Here is a 25,125-nt window from a genome sequence, read left to right as displayed (position 1 = left end):
GAAGGAAAATGTCCCAATTGGATGATTTAGTAATCCCACTGTTAAACATTAGCGCAATGAATATTTAATAAATATGCTTGTCGGAGTGAAGGCTCAATACACATCTCCAAAAGTTATGTAAACTCACGTTAGGAACGTGGGGGAAAATATGTAGGTTCGGATAGCAATGAGCAGATTACCATTGAATTAGAGACAGAAAGTTTAAGTTTCCTCTGGGTTGTCTGAGTATTTTTCAGTGTCATTCACCAGAAAGTGACGCAAGTGCTGCCAAAGTTGGAGAATTTCGATCAAACTTCCGCGAAGTGGCAATCACTATCGGATCTGGAGCTGCACGTTTCTGGCCCGGTCCCCAAGCCCGGACCTGGTGAGAAATGTGTAGCATAGCAGCTCCGGGGAGTAATAATTGTGTCCATTTGCAGTACTCGGAATAAAAATCAACTTGTTTTTTTTAGGAACAAGGACATAAAAAGGCACATTTTTAAAAAGACACTTTTGAATGTTTTGCATTCATTTACTAAGAAACAATGAAATTACAAAATTGTTTTTTTTAAGTCACTTCCAGTTAATATCGGGATACTCTCATTTGGAGAAACCAATAAAGTTAAAGTTTATTTATTAGTCACAAGTAGGCTTACATTAACATTGAAATGAACTTACTGTGAAAATACCCTAGTCGCCACACTCCGGCACCTGTTCAGGTATGTTGAGGGAGAATTTAGCATTACCAATTCACCTAACCTGCACATCTTTGGACTATGGGAGGAAACAAGAGCATCTGGAGGAAACCCACGCAGACACGGGGAGAATGTGCAGACTCCACACAGACAGTGGCCCAAGCTGGGAGTCAAACTGGGGTCTCTGGTGCTGTGAGGCAGCAGTGCTAACCACTGTGCCGCCCTTTGGAATAGACACTTGATTAAAGTATTGAAATGGTTTGTGATAATACCGTTGAAAAATAATTTAATATATCGTCGCCAGGTTATCACTCTCAAATCTATCAATAAATATTGGATAAAAGCAAATTACTGTGGATGCTGGAATTTGAAACCAAAAGAGAAAATGCTGCAAAATCTCAGCAGGTCTGGCAGCATCTGTAAGGAGAGAAAAGTACTGACGTTTCGAGTCCAGATGACCCTTTGTCAAAGCTTTGACAGCTTTGACAAAGCTTTGGCCATGTTGTACAAGGAGACATGGATGAGTGAATTTGAATTTCGATATCAGTGGCTTTGTAGCCGCTGTGCCCAAAGCCAGCACTGGAAGACCTCAGCTGTCTTCAAGCTTGGGTCTCATCTGAATTCGGCAGGACAAAGTGGAGGTGTCAGACGGTGCCAGGCACTGGATCATTGGTTTGGTCTGGGGTGTGGGAGGGGAGGATGGAGCTGATCCCATCCTCTGCATGGTGGCACAGTGGTTAGCACTGCTGCCTCACAGCGCCAGGGACCTGGGTTCAATTTCAGACTCGGGTGACTGTCTGTGTGGAGTTTGTACATTCTCCCTGTGTCTGCGTGAGTTTCCTCCGGGTGCTCCAGTTTCCTCCCACATTCTGAAAGACGTGCTGGTTAGGTGCATTGACCCGAACAGGTGGTGGCTTGTGGCGACTCAGAGAATTTCACAGTAACTTCATTGCAGTGTTAATGTAAGACTTACTTGTGACTAATAAATAAACTTTAAGGACTGGCAAGCTGCAATATTTTGTGGAGGGGGGTGGGGGAGACATGATTGCTAATCCGGACCCTCCAAATTTTGCGTTCATTTCTGGAGATTCTGTAAAATTCTCCTTAAAGGCGGTTGCTGGCTCTCACCATCAGACACACTTGGGATGAGTGTGTGTGTGTGAGTGCACCTAGCATGGGAGCCCAGTGTGCATCTTTTAAACAATTGCTCAATTCCCTTCCTTCACCATCTACTTTCCTACGCTCTCTCTCCCACTTTATCTTTCTCTGAGCACTCCTGCCTCTCTGCTCTCGCCTCTTTCATTCAGCACTCTCTCTTTTTTCTCTTCTCACTCCCTCTGCCCTCTGCTCTCCTCTCTCTGCCCTCTCAACTCTCTCTCATCTCATTCTCTCATCTCTCCCACTCATCTCACACTCCCTTCTCCCTCCCTTTGTTCCCTCCTCTCTCACACTCGCTTCTCTCTCTTTCCTCTCCATCTCTCTGCCCTCTCTCCTCTCACACTCCCCCCTCTCTCTTTCTGCCCTCTCCTCTTTTGTTCTGCCTTTTCTCTTTTTCTCTCCTCACTCCCTCTGCCCTCATCTCTCCACTCTCTGCCCTCTCAACTCTCTTGTCTCACTCTCTCTCCCACCTCACTCTCCCATCACTCTCTAATTCTCCTCTCCTCACTCTCTCTCATCCCACTCTCTCATCTCTCTTTCATCTCACACTCCCTTCTCCCTCTCTTTGCCACCTCTCTCACACACCCCTCTCTCCCTCACACTCTCCCCTTTCTCTCTCTCTCTGCCCTCTCTCCCCTCACACTCTTCCCTTTCTCTCTCTGCCCTCTCTCCCCTCACACTCTCCCCCTCTCTCTCTGCCCTCTCTCCCCTCACACTCTTCCCCTCTCTCTCTGCCCTCTCTCCCCTCACACTCTTCCCTTTCTCTCTCTGCCCGCTCTCCCCTCACACTCTCCCCCTCTCTCTCTCTGCCCTCTCTCCCCTTACACTCACCCCTTTCTCTCTCTCTATCCTCTCTCTCCTCACACACTCTCCCCTCTCTGTCCTCTCTCTCTCTGCCCCCGTCCTCTCTCACACTCTCTGCCTCTCTCCTCTCTCCCTCCCTCTTTCCCGGGCTAATTGATTTTTGGAGGGGTATATTTGGTCTTTTCTCACCTTTCTCACAGGCTCCTTTCCCAGTTCTGACGATTGGTCTCTCCCCCTCACTCTCCGCCCTCCTGGCTGCGGCTCTCAGTTCACAGCCATCAGTGTAGGTGACACCGTCGCTGCCACAAACCTGCTCGGGGGATTTACAGCGGCAGTGCCCGCGGCTCCTCCGCTTGGCCCCGGAGCGGACACACTCGAAGCCCTGGGCACAGCGGCCGTACTTGGACTCGCGGCGGCCGCCGCAGGGCGCTCCCTGGCCGGCGGCACACACCGTGCAGCAGCGGCAAGGGTCGCTCAACTCCCCAAATGGACAGCCTCCGGGGGGCAGAGCCGGGCACTCGGACGGGGCACAGGGAGGGCACTTTGCCGTCTTGCCCTCCACATTCACCGCAAGGAGCAGCAGGAGCAGCCCACCCTTCAAACCCATCCTGACAAATAACTGGAAGTGAGAAGACCCGGGGCCCCTTATACAGTAACTGAGGCCCCACCCAAACTGTACTCCCATTGACAGCGACTGAAATCCCATCATGAGAAAGTCAAACTCCCACAGAGCAAACTCCAACTCATACAATTAAACTCAATTCCCACTCACACAAACCAAATTAAACTCACACTCACACAAACCAAACTCAATTCCCACTCACACAAACCAAATTAAACTCTCACTCACACAAACCAAACTCAATTCCTACTCACAGACTAAATCAAACTCTCATTCACACAAACCAAACTCAATTCCCACTCACACAGACTAAATCAAGCTCACACTCACACAAACCAAACTCAATTCCCACTCACACAAACCAAATTACACTCACACTCACACAAACCAAACTCAATTCCCACTCACACAGACTAAATCAAACTCTCACACACACAAACCAAACTCAATTCCCACTCACACAAACCAAACGCAATTCCCACTCACACAAACCAAACTCAATTCCCACTCACACAAACCAAACTCGATTCCCACTCACACAGACTAAATCAAACTTTCACTCTCACAAGTTAAACTAATCTCCCATTGGCACAAGCTAAACTAAACTCCCATTCACACAGACTAAACTAAACTCTCACTCACAAGCCAAACTCAATTCTCACTCACACAGACTAAATCAAACTCTCACTCACACAAACCAAACTCAATTCCTACTCACACAGACTAAATCAAACTCTCACTCTCATAAATTAAACTAATCTCCCATTGGTACAAGCTAAACTAAACTGCCATTCACACAGGCTAAACAAACTCCCATTCACACAGACTAAACTAAACTCTCACTCACACAAACCAAACTCAATTCCCACTCACAGACTAAATTAAATTCTCATTCAAATAAGTTAAACTAATCTACCACTCACTCAGACTGAATTAAATTCTCATTCATACAAGCTAAACTAAATTAAACTCTCATTCACACAGACTATATAAAACTCTCCTTCACACAAGTTAAACTAATTTCCCATTCACATAGATTGAATTAAACTCTCATTCTTACAAGCTAAACTAAATTAAACTCTCACTCACACAACCAAATTCAACTCCCAGTCACAAAGGCTAAATCAAACTCTCACTCACGCAACTTAAACTAATCTCTCATTGGTACAAGCTAACTAAACTAAACTCCCATTCACACAGACTGAATTAAACTCTCATTCACACAGACTATATCAAACTCTCCTTCACACAAGTTAAGTTAAACTCACATTCACACAGATTTAACTAACCTTTGATTCACACAAGTTAAATAAACTAAACTCCCATTGATACGAGTTTGACTAAACTTTCATTCACACAGACTAAATTAACCTCTCCTTCATACAGGCTAAACTAAACTAAACTCCCATTGATACTAGCTAAACTCCCATTCACACAGTCGGAACCCAACTAAATTCCCATTCAGGCAAAGTAAACTCCAATTCACACAAGTTAACCTCCCATATACGCCAACTCAAATAAACATTCCAAATAATAACTCACCGGTGTTAGTTTATCTGACTAAAACTACATCAGTAGACTTGAAACATAGAAACAGTAGTAAACTATCCAGCCCGCTCCACCATTCAGTTAGATCTTGGCTGATCATTTATTGGGTGGCACAGTGGCACAGTGTTTAGCACTGCTGCCTCACAGTGCCAGGGACCTGGGTTCAATTCCCAGCTTGGGTCACTGTCTGTGTGGAGTTTGCACATTCTCCCCGTTTCTGCGTGGGTTTCCTCCGGGTGTTCCGGTTTCCTCCCACAGTCCAAAAGACGTGCTGGTTAGGTGCATCGGCCATCCTAAATTCTCCCTTAGTGGACCCGAACAGGAGTCAGAGTGTTTTCACTAGGGGATTTTCACAGTAACTTCATTGCAGTGTTAACGTAAGCCTACTTGTGACACTCATAAAAGGAACTTAAACCAAACTCCCATTCACATTGACTAAATTAAACTCCCATTGATACAAGCTAAACTCCTATTCACACCATCTGAAGCCAACTAAATTCCCATTCAGGCAAACTCCAATTCACATGAGTTAACCTCCCATATACGCCAACTCAAATAAACATTCCAAATAACATCTGACCGGAGTTAACTTTTCTGACTAAAAGTACCCTCAATACTCACCGTGCATTATTTGGGTTAATTGTTGACACCTCCACTGAACTGCCATCCACCCGCGAGCCTAAAAATTGAGCCTGGGTAGGAAAAGACTCTTAAGTGGTCATTAAATCATCTCATAATGCAGGTCTGATTATTGTATTGGATTTAAATTATTTTATTATTAGCTGGCTATTAATCAGAAGTGAGCTCATGCAGATTGTACAGTCATGTACAAGTCTCAGAGCAGTATGAACTCAGTTTTATTTCGGTGGGTGAGGCACCAATCCGATGGCTGGATTGTCTGATGAGGAGAGGGTGAGGAGACTGAGACCATATTTTCCAGGGTTTTGAAGAGTGAGAGGTGATCTCTTTGAAACTTACAAAATTCTTACAGGGCATGACAGCGCAGTTATAGATAGGATGTTTCCCCGGCTGTTGAGTCTAAAACCAGGCGACAGTCTCAGAATAAGGGGTAGGCTAGTTAAGACTGGGATGAGGTGGAATTTCTTCACTCAAAGGGTGGTGAATCTGTGGAATTCTCTACCTCAGAGGGCTGTGGAGGCTCGTTCATTGAGCATGTTTAATACAGAGATTGATAGATTTCTGAATACCAATGATATCAAGGGATATAGGGTGGGAAAGTGACATTGATGTAAATGATCAACCATTATCTAACTGAATGGTGGAGGGGGCTAAATGGTTTACTCCTGTTTCTATGTTCCAAATCTATTGATGGTAGTTTTAGTCGATTAGTTAACACTGGTGAATTATTGTATGAAATGTTTATTTGAATTGGAGTTTAGTTTGCCTGAATGGGAATTTGGTTGGGTTCAGATTGTGTGAATGGGAGTTTAGCTTGTATCAATGGGAGTTTAGTTTAGTTTAGCTTGTATGAAGGACAGATTAATTTAGTCTGTGTGAATGGGAGTTTAATTTAAGTTTTTTAAGTTTATTTTTTCGTGTCACAAATAGGCTTACATTAACACTGCAATTAAGTTACTGTGAAAATCCCTCTCGTAGTTTTTAATTACATGTGCACATGTGAGAACACAATACAGCATTGCAGGGTGTTCTGTTGATTCATACAGAAAATGCAATAGTTATAGTTCACAGTATCTTGCTTTTTGGAATTTTGCTATTGAAAAGGGTCTTATTTTCATCCCGTGGCCAAGGCTGGAAGCAGTGTTTACGGAACTAACGCAAGGTTTAGATTTAGTCGCTTATCCTGAGTTTGTAAGCGCTTGCTCTATTGAAGGCCTTGTTTGGCCAATAATCATTTTCCATTACTTAACAGAATTGTTTGTCATAACTTAATTTCCATAGAGGAAGGCTGGAAAAAAAGCAACGCTTGATTTTGGGTCAGAGAGTTGGGGGTGGGGAAGAGGAGCCTCCATCAAAAAGCCTTTTCTGACTGGGATCTACTTCTCCTTAAGACCTGGTGACCTCCCCACCCCACCTTGAGACCCCAATCACTCCCCTCACGATCCCACCCAGACATTCCCTACCCTTCTCGCTCTGGGACCCCTGTCACTCACTTGTCATGATGTGGAGATGCCAGCGTTGGACTGGGGTGAACACAGTAAGAGCTTTAACAACACCAGGTTAAAGTCCAACAGGTTTATTTGGTAGCAAATACCATAAGCTTTCGGAGCGCTGCTCCTTCGTCAGATGGAGTGGAAATGTGCTCTCAAACAGTGCACAGAGACACAAAATCAAGTTACTGATTAGAATTCCTGTAGGGATTCGCATTCTAATCAGTATTCTGTAACTTGATTTTGTGTCTCTGTGCACTGTTTGAGAGCACATTTCCACTCCATCTGACGAAGGAGCAGCGCTCTGAAAGCTTATGGTATTTGCTACCAAATAAACCTGTTGGACTTTAACCTGGTGTTGTTAAAACTCTTACTCACTTGTCATCCAGGTCTCAGGAATTAGTTCCAAGCAGCACCCTATGGTGCCTCTTTCAGCCATCGCAGTGCTGTGGCTGGAGGGACTGGAGAATTGCTGGCCTATCAAATTGCCCAGCAACTCTCCAAGGCACGATTCTCCCTCGTGACAGTGGAAGATCTGTCTTCTGCCAATCAATGCTCATTGGAGCCTCCACGATCCTAAAAATTCAGACCATTAATTCTGTTTCTCTCAAAAAAATATTCTGTTTCTCTCTCCACAGATGCTGCCTGACCCTCGAGGTATTTCCAGTGTTTACTTTTTAAATTAGATAAGAGAGACTTTAACTTGTCCTTGCAATGACACCACTGAAACCCCCCATCATCAACTTCCTGAAAACTACACCAGTCATTTAAATACTGTGGCCACAAGGGGCAGCTCAGAGGCTGGCAATTCTGCAGCATATAATTCCTCTCCTGACTTCCAAAAGCCTGTCCACCATCTTTAGAACACAAGTTAGGAGTGTGATGGAATATTCTCCAGAGGAGGCAGTGGTGCAGTGGTATTATCACTGGGTTGTCATTTCAGAGACTCAGGGTAAGGGCCTGGTGACCTGGGTTCAAATCCCACCACAGCAGATGGTGAAATTTGAATTCAATAAAAATCTGGAAGTAAGAGTAATGATGACCCTGAAAGCATTGTCGATTGTTGTAAAAACCTTGTCTCTCCATCTGTCTTTGTGCAGGACAAGCTGGTATACCGGAGTAGAAAAGGTTTCTAGCATTTTCTGATTGACTGAGGTCAGGCTAACTGGCTTATAGTTTCCTGTTTTCTCTCTCAATCCCCCTTTCTTGAATAGAGGCGTTACACTTACGAACTCTGCGACTGGATCCTGAACTTCCTAACTCACAGATCACAATCAGTAAGGATAGGCAACAACACCTCCTCCATGATCATCCTCAACACTGGTGCCCCACAAGGCTGTGTTCTCAGCCCCCAACTGTACTCCTTATATACCTATGACTGTGTGGCCAAATTCCCCTCCAATTTGATTTTCAAATTTGCTGACGACAACATTGTTGTGGGTCGGATCTCAAACAATGATGAGACAGAGTACAGGAATGAGACAGAGAATCTGGTGAACTGGTGCGCTGACAATCTCTCCCTTAATGTCAACAAAACAAAGGAGATAAGTCATTGACTTCAGGGAGTGTAAGTGGAGGACATGTCCCTGTCTACATCAATGGGGATGAAGTAGAAAGAGTTGAGAACTTCAAGTTTTTAGGTCTCCAGATCACCAACTATCTGTCCTGGTCCTCCCATGCCGACACTATAGTTAAGAAAGCCCACCGACACCTCTACTTCCTCAGAAGACAAAGGAAATTTGGCATGTCAGCTACGACTCTCACCAACATTTACAGATGCACCATAGAAAGCATTCTTTCTGGTTGTATCACAGCTTGGTATGGCTCTTGCTCTGCCCAAGACCGCAAGGAACTACAAAAGGTCGTGAATGTAACCCAATCCATCACACAAACCAGCCTCCCATCCATTGACTCTGTCTATACTTCCCGCTGCCTTGACAAAGCAGCCAGCATAATGAAGGACCCCACACACCCCAGACATTCTCTCTTCCACTTTCTTTCGTCGGGAAAAAGATACAAAAGTCTGAGGTCACATGCCAACCGGCACAAGAACAGCTTCTTCCCTGCTGCTGCCAGACTTTTGAATGGAGTTGCCTTGCATTAAGTTGATCTTTCTCTACACCCTAGCTATGACTGTAAAACTACATTCTGCACTCTCTCGTTTCCTTCTCTATGAACGGCATGTTTTGTCTGTATATCGTGCAAGAAACAATACTTTTCACTGTATGTTAATACATGTTTCAATAATAAATCAAATCAAATCAAAGCAAATCAACTTCAAATCCACTAGGACTATCTAGATCCTGAGGAATTTTAGTAAATCACATCCCTTTTCTCTGCAGTTAGCTCTTTTAAAATGTTAAGATATATACCCTCATATCCTGGGGATTTGTTGGATTTTAGATCCTTATATTTATTTAATACCTTTTCCTGACTGGATTTAATTATTTTTAAGTTCCGCACTCGTATGAGCCCCTTGGCGACCCCTTATTTCTGGGATGTAATTTGTGTCTTCGACCATGAAGACAGACTAAAATATTTGTTCAACGTCCCTGTCATGTTCTCACTCCCTATTATAGTTCCTTCTGTCTCTGTCTCGAATGGACCAATGTTTATTTGAGCTATTTCCTTTTTGCATAATTGTACAATCCGTTTTTATATTCTTTGCCTGTTTATTCTCATGCTTTCCCCCCTTTTTATCAATTGTTTGGTCACATTTTTCCAATTCTTGAAAGAAGTGGCACCTCACTGTTTGACTTGCCATTGAAATACATGGGAGTAGCGTGATGTTCCTATATTAGTAAGATAGGCAAAAACAAGACTCAAGTGGCACAGTGGTTAGCACTGCTGCCTCACAGCGCCGGGGACCAGGGTTCAATTCCAGCCTCGGTCACTGTCTGTGTGGAGTTTGCACTTTCTCCCCGTGTCTGCGTGGGTTTCCTCTGGGTGCTCCGGTTTCCTCCCACAGTCCAAAGATGTGCGGGTTAGGTGGATTGGCCATGCTAAATTGACCGTACTGTCTGAGGGATTAGCAGGGAAATGTGTGGGGTTACAGGAATAGGGCCTGGGTGGGATTGTGGTCGGTACAGACTTGATGGGCCGAATGGCCTCCTTCTGTACTGTAGGGATTCAATGGGAGATTTGTTTTAAAAATAAGCATTGCTCATTTCAGCCTGAGTACCCTTATAACGTGGTAAGTGTTAACGACTGACACTTTGGTATTGTAAATTAAGTGTTACAAGTGAAGACTCTCATTCCTTCAGGTTTTATTTGTTGTTGGAGATCTTACAAATGTGAAATTAAAATTTTTCTTACCTTTCCCCTCTGGTTCTCTTGTGTTTTTCAATCCAATCTTTCTTTCCATCTCATAAGTTCTGTTTCTGTAGTTGAACCTACCCAATCTAGCTTACATTTCTTTCTTAGTCCTCCTACTTTTAATTTCACAATCCTTCCATCTGGTCGGTTAAGGAGATACATAGTTGTTTGCCCAGCTCACTAAGGCCCTAAGTGCCCTGCTTCCCTGACAATATCAGCTGACACCTCCTTGCCACGCAAGAAAAAAAAAGAGAAACCTAAACATGCGTCAACAAGTTTAACTGACAACAGACGTCATTAGATAAAACAAAGAACAATACAGCACAAGAATAAGCCCTTCGGTCCACTAAGCCTGTGCCAATATCCCTCTGTTCGTCCCCTGTTCATGTATCTATGAAGATATGCCTTGCTAATGTACCTGCTTTCGTCTCTCCACTGGCGGTGGGTTCCAGGCACTGCACACCAGACGTCCTGCTATAACAAATTATGGGCTAGTGAAAGACAAGACATTTTCACTTACATCCAGAGACATGTGCTAATTGAGAAGCAGACAACGTGATACTTGGTACATTTGTGTGGTCGGAAGTGTGATAGGTTAAAAAACAATCCTATTAGTGCTGTTAAGCTGTGCTCTAATCCAACCCAAGTAGGCCCTTGTGACTCATTTTCAAAATGTTGAGAATTTAATCATGTCCTCAATACTTTGTGATACAATGGTAGCTCTTGTCAGTGAACTACAATCATGAATCTTGAATCATCACACGAATGAGGATTCAACACTGTGATAAATATTTACCGTTAATGAATTAATCCAACGTAGCCAAAGGTTGAGGGGACAATTGCACTTAGAGTCATAGAGGTTTGCAGCATGGAAACAGGCCCTTTGGCCCAACTTGTCTATGCCGCCCTTTTTTTGAATCGACTAAGCTAATCAAAACTGCACTGATTTTAGAAAGTTTGTCATTACCAAGTTTATGTCTATACTCTGGAATTTAGATGAGGGAAGATCAAATTGAGGTGTACAAGATTATAAAAGATATGGATAAAGGAGACGTGGAGCGGATGCTTCCTCTTGTGGGGCATTCTAGGACGAGAAGTCATAGTCTTAGGATAAGGGGTGGCAAATTTAAAATAGAGTTGAGGAGGAACTACTTCTCCCAAAGGGTTGTGAATCTCACGAATTTGCTACCCCAAAGTGCGGTGGATGCTGGGACAGTGAGTAAATTTAAGGAGGAGTTGGACAGATTTTTAATTGGTAATGGGTTGAAAGGTTATGGAGGGAAGGCAGGAAAATGGGGATGAGGAGCATATCAGCCATGATCGAATGGTGGGGCAGACTCAATGGCCGAATGGCCTAATTCTACTCCGATATCTTATAAACTTATGAATTTATAATGTTTTCTCGGAGAAGTTCCTTCTCAGCTAGGTTACTTCAAACGACTTTGCGAAACACAATGTGCAGAGTGGGACGAGCACCAAGGAATTTCCTCGCCTAAGTTTTCAAATTTGAATGCTAACACGGGCTAGGGATTGATGCTGGTGTTTATCTGTCTGGCATTCCAATGGCAGCCCTACCCCTTTTTGAAAATAATTGGGTATCTCGCTTGGTTAAGCTAGACAGCAGAAATGGCCAGACTGCATTAAGCATTCTTCTGTTAGGGCTGCTGGAGGAAAATTTAGCTCCATTAAGTCATTTCTGAACTATTTTTAAATCACTGTTTAGCTGTAGTATGCACAGATCCAGTTTTGCAAACCACCTTGCATGCTATTCCTCATTGCAGAAGCCTCAACTCTTCTCTCCGATGAATGGGAAGGAGCAGAGAGGGGAAAGAAAATGCTCAGGCATCATAGTCAATTGAAAGGCTGCATAGACCGAGGTAGGATTTACTTCACATAATCTGGGTGGCAATTTCCAAAATCTTTAAGACATATCCAGGGGTCAATGTGTCAGTAACCTAAATGCTAGCCCTGTACATAGTGGTAAATAAAGAGTGTGATTTTTTGATGTGTCTGAGGTGGCTACAGAACCTTCCCAGCTACTTAGAGGAGAGACAAGTGGCTTTGATCATGGTTCGATGTTCGGTTAAACTTAATGCACGATATGGAGGGCAAGCAGCTGGAACTATTTCTCTAAGAGTGCAGTTGGGGGGCACAGATTGGCATCATTCAGGTTGTTAGAATGTAACTGGTGACAACTTTGTATTGGGTGTAATGTGACCAGTGGTAACAAGCTATAAGAGTCAGCTGACCCAGTAAACCATGGAACCAATTACAGAATGATGTGATGGTCAGCTGACTCACTATAAATAAGAACCTGTTGGGAATTGTGAGGAGCTTGGATTGGCCCAGGGTGAGGCCCCAAGTTTGGAGTAATGAAATTTCTTTATTAAACCCTTTCTTTGATTTGTAAGTTGGAGTATGTTTTGTTATATTTTTATTGTCTGCATTTGAAGAGTTCCTCCTGAAGGAACACAAGTGAGTGTGCACTGCTCAGACTCTAAAGCAGCAAAGGTTATGGGCAGAACTTTCCGATCCTGCCAAGCAGAGGCAGATAACACTGGAAAATACTGATGCCGGCCCTTTGTTTCCTGCTGCCAAAGTGAAAATTCAGGCCCATCATTCAGAAATGTAATTTATTGGCCGTGAGATGCTTCAGAATGCCCGGAGGATGTTATCAGGTGCTATATAAATGCAAGTTGTTTCTGTCTTAATTGAAGTGAGTCTCTTCCTGCTGCTGAACACGACCTTTCTCTCAATAAGGCAAGATTAACACGGTAACTTGGGGAGACTTTTGACTATCAGTCTTTTGTTTCTCATCTTTAAAATGGGGACCCAGCTATCAAAAACCAGGTGGGGATCTAGCATAGATGATTCATAGAACCCCTACTGTGCAGAAGGAGGCCATTCAGCCCATCGAGCCTGCGCCGACAACAATCCTACCCAAGCCCTATCCACGTAACCCCACGTATTTATCCTGCTAATTCCCCTAAGGGGCAATTTAGCATGGCCAATCTGCCTAATCTGCACACCTTTGCACTGTGGGAGGAAACCAGAACACCCAGGGGAAACCCACACAGACACGGGGAGAATGTGCAAACTCTACACAGACAGTCACCTGAGGCCGGAATTGAACCCTGGGTCTCTGGCGCTGTGAGGCAGCAGTGCTAAACCACTGTGCCACCATGCTGCCCATTGTCAGCCTGAATCAATATTCAGGCAGGTCTTTGAGTAGAAGCCTAGCACTCCCTACCAAAAGTAATGTGGGAGGCTGTTTAAATAGGATCATGATTATAATTGTCAAGAAGAAAGCATGCACAGCACATGCTCATCCTACTTTCCTCAGTGTCTTGAGGCTTAAGTGATGGTCCTTAAAGGAGCCACACAAAACTTTTCCCTGAGGATTTTTTGTTATAAAGGATTTGAGTGAGGAGAAATAGAAATGCTGCTTTGAGCTGCACAAAATCTTTCTGTCCTCATAGAATCCCTACAGCAAAGAAGGAGACCATTCAGTCCATCGAGTCTGCACCGACCACAGTTCCACCCACTTGCTATTCCCGTAACCCCTACCACTCTATTCTCCCACTCCTGCCCCCCCCCACTCCCAAGCCTCAAATGTGCCTTATCCAATCAGTCAATGTTTGCTGCTGAGAAAACTGGTTGGATTCATTTGCATGACCACCCACTTTCTTTTGACATTTTCAGCCCAATAAAGTGGTGTTCATGAGGCCTGAAGCAGAAAGTGATTTGGGTCCCTTGACTGTTGTATCGTGCAGGTACCATGGACGCGTGCCGAGTGCCCAAATCAAAAGCTGTCTCCCCAGTGAAAATAGTAAATTTGTGCTCACAGTAAGAACACTAGAAATAGGGGCAAGAGTATGGTCCCTCCAGCTTGTTATGCCATTCTGTACAATCATAGCTGATCTTGGGCATTAATCCTGCCTTGGCACAGAGTGCAACATGATCTATGCTGATATTTGCTGATGACACCAAAATTGGAGGAGTAGTGGATGAGGTGGAGGGCTGTTGTAGGCTGCAAAGAGATAAAGATAGGATGCAGAGCTGGGCTGAAAAATGGCAAATGGAGTTTAACCCTGATAAATGCGAGGTGATTCATTTTGGTAGGACAAATTTGAATGTGGATTACAGGGTCAAAGGTAGGGTTCTGAAGAATGTGGAGGAACAGAGAGATCTTGGGGTTCATATCCACAGATCTCTGGAGGTTGCCACTCAAGTGGATAGAGCCGTGAAGAAGGCCTATAGTGTGTTGGCATTCATTAACAGGGGGTTTGGGTTTAAGAGCCGTGGGGTTATGCTGCAACTGTACAGGACCTTGGTGAGACCACATTTGGAATATTGCGTGCAGTTCTGGTCACCTCACTATAAGAAGGATGTGGAGACACTGGAAAGAGTGCAAAGGAGATTTACCAGGATGCTGCCTGGTTTGGACAGTAGGTCTTATGAGGAAAGTTTGAGGGAACTTGGGCTTTTCTCTTTGGAGCGGAGGAGGTTGAGAGGAGACTTGATAGAGGTTTATAAGATGATGAGGGGGATAGATAGAGTGAACGTTCAAAGACTATTTCCTCAGGTGAATGGAGCGGTAACTAGGGGGCATAACTATAGGGTTCATGGTGGGAGATATAGGAAGGATATCCGAGGTAGGTTTTTTACTCAGAGAGTGGTTGGGGTGTGGAATGGACTGACTGCCTGCAGGGATAGTGGAGTCAGAAACTTTAGGAACATTTAAGAAGCTATTGGATAGGCACATGGAGCACTTCGGGATGATAGGGAGGAAATAGCTTGATCTGGGTTTCAGACAAAGCTCGGCACAACATCGTGGGCCGAAGGGCCTGTTCTGTGCTGTACTGTTCTATGTTCTATCATTGCAGTTTCTGTGACGGCCATTTTGAAATGTTTGTACCGTTCTTTCAGATATTTTACAAATATATTTTTGCAAAAACAAAATCTTGCCTGCTTCCCATATCCCTTGATTAATGGAGCGGCATGGTGGCACAGTAGTTAGGACTGCTGCCTCACAGCGCCAGGGACCTGGGTTTGATTCACACCTTGAGTGACTATCTGTGTAGAGTTTGCACATTCTACCCGTGTCTGCGTGGGTTTCCTCCAAGTGCTCCCATTTCCTCCCACACTCCAAAGATGTGCGGGTTAGGTTGATTGACCATGCTAAATTGACCTTTGATGTCAGGGGGATTAGCATGGTAAATACGTTGGGTTATGGGATAGGGTCTGGGTGGGACTGATGTCGGTGCAGGCTCGATGGGCTGAATGACCTCCTTCTATAATTTTATGAATTCCCTGAGAGACCACCATTTTGTCCATCTCAGCCGTTTATATATCCAATGATAGAGCATCCACAAACCCTCTGGGGTAAAGAATTCCAAAGATTCACAGCTGATTGAGAGAAGAAATGTCTCCTCATCTCAATCCTAAATTTTATCCTTAGGCTACACCCTTGTCTTCTCGAGGCGCCAGCCAGGAAAAACAGCCACTCAGTGTCCACCCTGTCAAGCCCCCCTCAGGATCCAGCCGCCTACGAATCCAGCAATCCTTCCGCTAATTTGCTGTTCGTTTGATGAAAGTGTGAAGAAGTTCATATGGAACAACTGACAAGTTGTCTGCAAATTGACAGGAAGTAGATTTGAGCTATTAGATCTGGAATCTCTGCTGTTGAGCAGAAAGGCAACTTACAGAAATAATAACTGCATTTTTGTACCGGTTTATTAGATGTTCAGACAAGCAGACAGAACGATGATGGAATGTTCAACCTCTTGGCACAGAACAAAGCGGGGGAAGGAAGATTATTAACTGAGAGGCAAGAAAGAACAAACAGACTCAAATTGTGTGATTCATTCCCACAGAGTGCACTGGTGACCTTCCCATCATTCCTTCAGCGAAACCCGGTCTTGGCAAATAACCAACAATCTGTGCTGCACGAAACTGAAGAGGTTGTTGACTAAAATTACATCAAACTTGTGCAGCTCCAGTGAAAACAGTTTATGCAATATATTCTGCCAGAAGGGACAATTAAATATTTATAATCCAGGACTTGGGGGTACTGAGTGGATAGGGAGGGGGTGGGAAAAGCTGTTTTTCTTTTTGCCTGGAAAGGGCGGGAGCTTTAGGTTCAACCAATAATTTGCCTCTTTTATCATCTTCCTTTGCATTTTAGTAAAGGGAAAATACTGATCTTTCGCATGTCCCAGGCTGACATCAATGTCAAAGGGTATTTCTCTCACTTCTCCACATAGTTTCTCATTTCTGAGACCCTTTTGGAAAATATTTTCTCTACTTTCCTTTGGCCTTGGCAGATTTCCTAAATCAATAATCCCAAGTACAAATGGCCCTGATGTTGTTATTTTCCCAGTTGCTGGGGAGAAGGAAAGAGGGTGGTGACATTGGGGGAAGGGAGGGAAGGGGTGGGGGGGGGGAATTTTCCCATGGGGTGGACCATGGAAAGGTCTCTTGAGCTCGGGCAGGATTTTCTGGTTTCGGGGTGAACGTGGCTGGAAAATCCCCCTCCCTGGAATTCTATCATCTCCCTGGGATTTCAGGGGCTTCCTCAAAATGGGAGAAGCGAGTGGGAAGATCAGGGTTGGCAATAGGCAAATTACTTGAGACTGAAAGAAATACTCCTAACTCACCTCAGTTTAATCTCCTTGAGTCTCACAGTGATAGCCCAAGAAACTGGCGTTGATCTTAGTAGCTTTGACAGCATTCCCAAAACCACCCCCATCCCACACCCCCCAATTTATGCCTTTGAAAGGTGCAGCCGCAAGGCATTGAGAGCCAAGCAGTTAAATGCCCAACATTGAATATAAGGCATGGTCATTTCTGTTGCTTGGGGACCAATTGCTTTGTCCTGGTTGGTGTTGAGCTTCTGGAATTGTACTCATCCAGGCAAATGGAGAGTATTCCATCACATTCCTGATTACTGTTTCGCAAGGCTGGCAACTAAGCTGTACTCTTGATTCTAAATCCAGTTCTTGGTGCAAAGCCATAATAGAGGGTTGACCTGTAATGAGGGTATTACTGGACTGTATTAGTAGCAAGGCTGGCAAAATTCTGCCACTCGTTGGCCTTGGCATCTCCAATGATCTCCAACTATACTACATCCTGTCAAACACTGGGGATGAGGGACCAGTATTCTAACTAATGATTTATGTAAATAGTATAAGTCTTTGCTTTGTATTCAATACCCCGATGTAGAACATAGAACATTACAGCCCAGTACAGGCCCTTCGGCCCTCGATGTTGCGCCAACCAGTGAAACCAATCTAAAGCCCCTCTAATCTACACTATTCCAATATCATCCATTTGTTTATCCAATAACCATTTGAATGCTCTTAATGTTGGTGAGTCCACTACTGCTGCAGGCAGGGCATTCCACGCCGTTACTACTCTCTGAGTAAAGAACCTACCTCTGACATCTGTCCTATATCTATCACCCCTCAATTTAAAGCTATGTCCCCTCGTGTTAGCCATCACCATCCGAGGAAAAAGGCTCTCACTATCCACCCTATCTAATCCTCTGATCATCTTGTATGCCTCTATTAAGTCACCTCTTAACCTTCTTCTCTCTAATGAAAACAACCTCAAGTCCCTCAGCCTTTCCTCATACGATCTTCCCACCATACCAGGCAACATCTTGGTAAATCTCCTCTGCACCCTTTCCAATGCTTCCACGTCTTTCCTATAATGCGGCGACCAGAACTGTACGCAATACTCCAAGTGCGGCCGCACCAGAGTTTTGTACAGTTGCAGCATGACCTCATGGCTCCGAAACTCAATCCCTCTACCAATAAAAGCTAACACACCGTATGCCTTCTTAACAATCCTATCAACCTGGGTGCCAACTTTCAGGGATCTATACACATGGACACCCAGATCCCTCTGTTCATCCACTCTACCAAGTATCTTACCATTAGCCCAGTACTCTGTATTCCTGTTACTCCTTCCAAAGTGAATCACCTCACACTTTTCCGCATTAAACTCAATTTGCCACCTCTCAGCCCAGCACTGCAGCTTATCTATGTCCCTCTGTAACCTGCCACTTCCCTCCGCACTGTCTACAACTCCACCGACTTTAGTGTCATCCGCAAATTTACTAATCCATCCTTCTACGCCCTCATCCAGGTAAGAATGTAAGAATCGTTTGCTTTTCACTCAGTACTCCTATTATAAGACCTAGGGTCCCACACATTTAGATTTATAGGTTTATTCTCACACTTTTAGAATTTTGTCTATTTGAGCCTGAGGGTGGGATTACCCAGCTGTGCTCGCCCCGAGGCCGGAAGATTCCGCCTGAGGTCAACAGACCTTTGCATGGTCCAAGTCCCGCCCGCTACGATTCCCATGGTGGGCTGGACAGAAAAATTCTGCCCTGAAAGCCATTCTGCCCCTCTTACTAATAAATAAACTTTGCTTGACTTTACTTTTTGATTTGATTTATTATTGTCACATGTATTTACATACAGCGCGCAAGGAACAATACTTTTCACTGTATGTTGATACATGTGACAATAATAAATCAAATCAAAATAAAGCAAAGTTTATTTATTAGTCACAAGTTGGCTTACATTAACACTGCAATGAAGTTACTGTGTAATTACCCTAGTCGCCACACTCCGGCACCTGTTCGGGTCAATGCACTGAACCAGCACGTCTTGTGGACTGTGGTAGGAAACTGGAGCACCCGGAGGGAACCCACACAGACACGGGGAGAATGTGCAAACTCCACACAGACAGTGACCCAAGCCAGGAATCGAACCCAGGTCCCTGGTACTGTGAGGCAGCAGTGCTAACCACTGTGCCATTGTGCCACCCACAGTTAATCCAGTTAAAGTTTTAATGTTTCTTATAAATTTCATCTCCCTATTTTTCCTCTCATTTCTCATTCTTAATTTGGCGTGACATCTAACTACATGTCGAGTATCCTTTATGCATAAATCTGAAAACTGAACACATGCAAAAACTGCCCTTTTTTTGAACCTTATTGATCTTTAGTGTGGGAAGTGGAGTTGTTTGTCTGCTTGGGTTACCTTGCGATTTTTGTGGTGAGCATGTTTGTTTGTTATTCAGTGGGACATCTTACTTTTCTTATTGTTATAATTTATTTACTTTAGACCATGGCGAGCCTCAGCTTAGGCTATTGTAATGTAAGTTTATATCAGGTATCCACAATGCAGTTGGCCCCAAGGGTCAGCCTGGCATCCACAATGCAGTTGGCCCCAAGGGTCAGCCTGGCATCCACAATGCAGTTGGCCCCAAGGGTTTCAGAAAGGATACTTGACCTGTACCCGATCTAAGGAACTGTGTCTGTTCTGCTAAACTTTGCTTACTGGCATCTTCATTTTTAATCTCACTCTTTTAGTGCTTTCTTGCCAATTTCGAGATTGTGGGTGGTATGATAATAGGGAGTCAACATGAATTTATTGTTTGCCGAGCAAACTTATTGGATTTGAGTGCTGGAATTTGCTGTAGTTAAAAATTCTGCAGACTTGACATACGTAGGGAGTTACCGTTGACCTGAAATTCACATACTGTGGTTACAAGAGTCAGAGACTGGGAATTCTGCAGAGTCACTCACCTCCAGACTCAAAGCCTGTCCACCATCTACGAGACACAAGTCAGAATTGCGATGGAGTACTCTTGATTTGCTTGGATGAATGGGGTTGCAACAGCACTCGAGAAGCTCGACACCATCCAGGGCAAAGCAACCCATTTGATCAGCACCCCTTTCACCACCCTCACCACTGACATACATGATGTACCATCTACAAGATGCACTGCAGCAACTCACCAAGCCTCCTTCAACAGCACCTTCCAAACTCGTAACCTCTACCACCTAGAAGGTAAAGGGCAAAAGATGCATGGGAACACCACCATCTGCAAGTTCCCCTCCAAGCCACTAACCATCCTGACTTGGAACCATATTGTCACTGTTGCTGAGTCAAAATCCTGGAACTTTCTTCCTCGCAGCGCTCTGGGTGTACCAACACATGATGGACCGAAGTATTTCCAGAACTAGGGGTCATAGTTTGAGGATAAGGGGTAAACCTTTTAGAACTGAAGTGAGGAGAAATTTCTTCACCCAGAGGGTGGTGAATGTGTGGAAATCACTACCACCGAATGTTAGTTGAGGCCAAAACATTATCTGATTTCAAGAAGAAATTAGATATAACTCTTGGGGCTAAAGGGACGAAGAGAAATGGGGGGAAGGGAGGATCAGGATATTGAATTCGATGATCAGCCATGATTAAGCTGAATGGCGGAGCAGGCTCGAAGTGCTGAATAGCCTACTCCTGCTTCTAGTTTCTATTTCAAAAAGGTAGCTCACACCACAATCCCAAAAGACATTGGGGATGGTGTGGTGTTCACATCCCATCAAAGAATAAAAAAAACAAAGATTTCTCTACGATCAAGCGGGACCAGTTATTAGCGCAGGGGTTGCATCTTAAAGACGGTACAATAAGTGGTACTTCGTAAATGGTCAATCCGATCTCCTGGATTGATTTCAATCATCTGAGGAAAATGTTGGAGGGGTATTTTACAGAGTATTTCTCCACTTATTGTCTCCAGGTTTTTCTTGTTTTTTTTCCCATGCATGTGAGGAGAAAGGAAATACGATCGTGAGTGAGGGGGGTGCGGTTCGATGAAGCTGCCCACCGGGTGGGTAGTCCATAAGGCAGGATCTCATGAGATTGAAGGCAATCTTCTGAAGTGGATGAAAACTGCCTAATTAGAGAAAGTAAAGGGGTTGGCTTATGGAACTGCATTAATATGGCAAGGCTGGCTTGCAGTAATAGTACAGGCTGGGCCATTGATTTTTACAGTGTATATAAATGACTCACCAATGGAGTCAGGAAAACATTGTCTGGGGAAATTATGATTTGTTATTTTATTTACTCTGTTTAATGTTGAAAAGGTTTCAATTGAAATATATACACAGGAAACCTCTGACCTTGCCCGCGTCTGGGATTCTCCAGTGCCGCTGAAGTGAATGGAGTTTTGGGTGAGAGCCAGATTTTCCATTCACGCTGACAGCAGGTGTGGGGGGCGGGGTGGGGTGGGCGGGGGGGGGGGGAAGGGGGGGCGCGGTTCGGGGGGGACGAATGAGATCAGAGAATCCAGCTCATAATTTTCCTTTCATTTATTCTTTTATGGGCTGTGGCGATGGGCTGTGGCGATGGGCTGTGGCGATGGGCTGTGGGAATCACAGCATTTGTTGTCCATCCCTAATTGCCCTTGAACTGAATAGCTTGCAAGGCCATTTCAGAGATCTGTTAAGAGCCAATCACATTGCTGTGCGTCTGGGTTCACACATTGGCCAGACCAAGTAAGGATGGAAGATTTCCTTCAGTGAATGGCTTCTGCCTTAGACAATGCCAATTTCATGGGGTGGAATTTTCCAGCTTTGCTCGCCCCAAAACCAGAAAATCCAGTTGAGGTCAACGGACCTTTGCATGGTCTGCCCACCGCCTGCTATAATTCCCATGGGAAAATTCTGGTAATCGTCTCCATTACTTAAGTTGGATTTCATTAATTGAATTTAAATTCCACCAACTACCATGGTGGGATTTGAACCCATGTCTATAGACCCTGGGCATTTGGAACACTAATTCAGTGGTATAACCACTATGCCACCTTCTTCTCCTTAATTTACCATTGACCAATATGGATACTTTTTGAGAAAAACAAATTCTAAACTTTCCCCTAGAAACGCACCACCAATTTTATGCTTTCAACATTTACATTTCCCCCTTCGGGCTTTCATGTTTTTTTATTCTTTCTGAATGCATGAAGGAATGTTAAGTGCATCAACAGCTTAAGTTACAAAGCCCGTGCAATACTTGTTTTCACATGTTGCATTGCCATGGAAGTTTACAGTGCAGAAAGAGATCATTCGGCTCACAATGTCTGTGCTAGCTCCTCGCTAGAATAATCCAAAACTGATCTCACTGAACTGAAACAGGGGCAGGAGAAGGCCATTTTGCTTTCCCCCCATCGCCCTGTATCTTGATCTCCTTCAAATGTTAATTGGTTTCCCTTTCAGACTTTGCCTGAATTATTTCCCCTGGCAAAGCATTCCGCTCTCTAAATAAACCCTCTGCCTCAAGAAATGTCCCCTTAACTTGACTCCTCACTCTCTTAAAGGCAATCACTAAGACCATATGACCATAAGATATAGGAGCAGAATTAGGTAATTCAGCCCATCAAGTCTGCTCCGCCATTCAATCATGGCTGATATGATTCTCATCCCCATTCTCCTGCATTCTCCCCGTAACCCTGGAACCCATTATTGATCAAGAAACTATCTATCTCAGTCTTAAAGACACTCAATGACCTGGCCTCCACAGCCCCCTGTGGTAATGAGCTCCACAGATTCACCACCCTCTGGCTGAAGAAATTCCTCCTCATCTCAGTTTTAAAGGAGTGTCCCTTCATTCTGAGGTTGTGCCCTCGAGCTCTAGTCTCTCCCACTAGTGGAAACATCCTCTCCACGTTCACTCTATCTAGGCCTCTCAATTAGAACCCCCATCATCCTTTTAAGCTCCATCGAGTGTAGATGCAGACACCTCAACTGCTCCTCAGATGACAAACCCTTTATTCCTGGGATTATTCTTGTGAACCTCCTCCAAGGCCAGCACATCCTTCCTTAGGTATGGGCCCCAAAACTGCACCCTATTCCAAATAGGGTCTGACCAGAGCCTTATTCAGACTCAGCAGTGCATCCCTGCTCTTGTATTCCAGCCCTCTAGAACTAAACTAAACTCCCCAACCAGAGGGGATAATATTTCCTGAAGTAGTCCATTCATACGATTCATATAATTTCACAAATTTTGTTAAATCTGTGTTTGAACTTCTCTATTCCATCGTTAATAGTTTCAGTTGCTCCTTATACCTATATCTCTGATGAACCTGCCCTCCACACTTCCTAATAACTGAGCACCCAAACCTACACATTAACTAAACAACCCCTCGTACAAATGTATCATAATCACTTTGATTTTGAACGCAAACATTTTCTTGTGCATTGTTTTTTCATTGGTTATAAAATGGTGATTGAAGGACGATTCCTATTTGCTCAGAGGAGCTAGGGGGGAGGTTCAGTTGACTTTTTCAGGTTCCACTTCATTGACCTGTGGTAGACAAGCTTTAAGCATGAAATGCACTTGTGACAGGCTGGTGTTAGCTATTACAGATGGGAAATCAAATGCCACTGCATTTGCTTAAATGTAAACTGGAGTGTTAAAGGGCAGTTCATTTACATAGAATCCTACTGTGCAGAAGGAGGCCATACAGCCCATCGAGTCTACATCGACCACAATCCCACCCAGGCCCTATCCCCATAACTCCATTTACCCCAGCTAGTCCCCCTGACACTAAGGGGCAATTTAGCATGGCCAATCCACCTAACCTGTACATCTTTGGACTGTAGGAGGAAACCGGAGCACCTGAGGAAACCCATGCAGACATGGGGAGAATGTGCAGACTCCACCAGACAGTGACCCAGGCCAGGAATCAAACCTAGGTTCCTGGCGCTGTGAGGCAGCAGTGCTACCACTGTGCCACCGTGCTGACTGGTAAAGACAGTAAATGCTGGAAATACTCAGCAGGTATGGCAGCATCTGTGGAGAGATGGACAAGAGTGGGATTTGTGATGAAACTGTGCCTTGAAGAAATATATTTGTGTCATGTTTCTAATGCAGGATTTTTTTTTACAGTCAATTCTATTTATCGGTGCCACTTTGTCGGTAACTGGCACCCCCTATTAATACTGCAGAAGCATAGCTGGTCCTAATTGCTAGAATGTTTGTTTTAATCTGGACTAATGCAGTTCTGTTATTTCAGTGTTTTCCCATGGGTTTATTTCTGAGTAGGGCTTGATTAGGTTGATTGACAGGAGAAATCATGTGATTGGGTGGGACTAGGCTTACACAAAGAAATAAGCTCAGTTGCTGCTTGGGATCTTGTCTCTGTCTCTCTCTGGGATTTGGAGACTGGGATCTGCCAGGAAATAAGTCCTTTTCTCTGGAGGCTGCTGTATGAGAGTCAGAAGACAGGTATCTTTCTGTATCTGTCCAGAGGGGTTAAAAGTCTGGAAATGCAGCACCCTTGTGAGCATATCTGTTTTTGGGCTAACAGATTCTGAAGAAGGATTTTTGTCTGTGGGGATATTGCTTACATTGTAACTATAGAGATAGCTCGCTGTTAGGAATTATACCTTGTCATGTTTAAGTATTTCAATTGGTAAAAGTTACACTAATTCTTTTTGTTATAGTTTAATGTGTTGTTAAATAAAGATTGTTGTAATAAAAGCTTCCTAGTGGGTCAAGGAAATCGCAAAACACCTTATGCTCGCCCTAATGCCAAAATCAAAAAAAGTTGGGGTGTAGGGTAACTTCATAATATACCTTAGTTTCTGATCTGGTCCCTAACAGATTAGAAGAAGGGATGGGGTCAGAGGGAAATGAAGGGGGAGAAAGATCAGAAGGCACATTGATACCCACAAGTTGTAGGAACTTGCTATTCTTAAGGCCTGAAAGGAAGAGAAAGTGTTCATTCTTAAAAGTGCTCGATGAGACAATGGGTGAAAGGAAACGATGGAGCAGGGCAGCTTTGAGATGGGGTCAGTCGGTGCTGCTGAAGAGAGAGGTGGATAATGTGCATGTGACAGCACGTGGCACAGAGGAGGATCTCAAGATGCGAGGATAACAGCCGTTCGAGGAATGTTGTATACCTTGGAGACATACAAAATCACGAGTGGATCTTAAACATGAAAGGTAACATTTTGGTTGGAATCTTCCTGCCATCATGAATACTAAGGCCAGAAGGGTACTACATGGTGAAAACCCAA

General features: G+C 44.2%; 1 protein-coding gene across 1 annotated transcript in view; it reads right to left on the bottom strand.

The window, feature by feature from the left end:
• The window catches only part of LOC144491883 (insulin-like growth factor-binding protein 7), a 32,640-nt gene extending 28,664 nt beyond the window's left edge, over nt 1-3,976 (bottom strand). Inside the window, exon 1 of the mRNA XM_078210176.1 lies at nt 2,826-3,976. Coding sequence (XP_078066302.1) covers nt 2,826-3,345 — 520 coding nt within the window. The 5' untranslated portion in view covers nt 3,346-3,976. The remainder of the gene's footprint in view (nt 1-2,825) is intronic.
• Nucleotides 3,977-25,125: the final 21,149 nt, after the last annotated feature.

The sequence above is a fragment of the Mustelus asterias genome, chromosome 1 (genome assembly GCF_964213995.1).
Source record: "Mustelus asterias chromosome 1, sMusAst1.hap1.1, whole genome shotgun sequence".
NCBI classification, from domain to species: domain Eukaryota; kingdom Metazoa; phylum Chordata; class Chondrichthyes; order Carcharhiniformes; family Triakidae; genus Mustelus; species Mustelus asterias.
The sequence above is the reverse complement of the archived record's forward strand: the minus strand, read 5'-3'. Positions and strand labels throughout refer to the sequence as shown.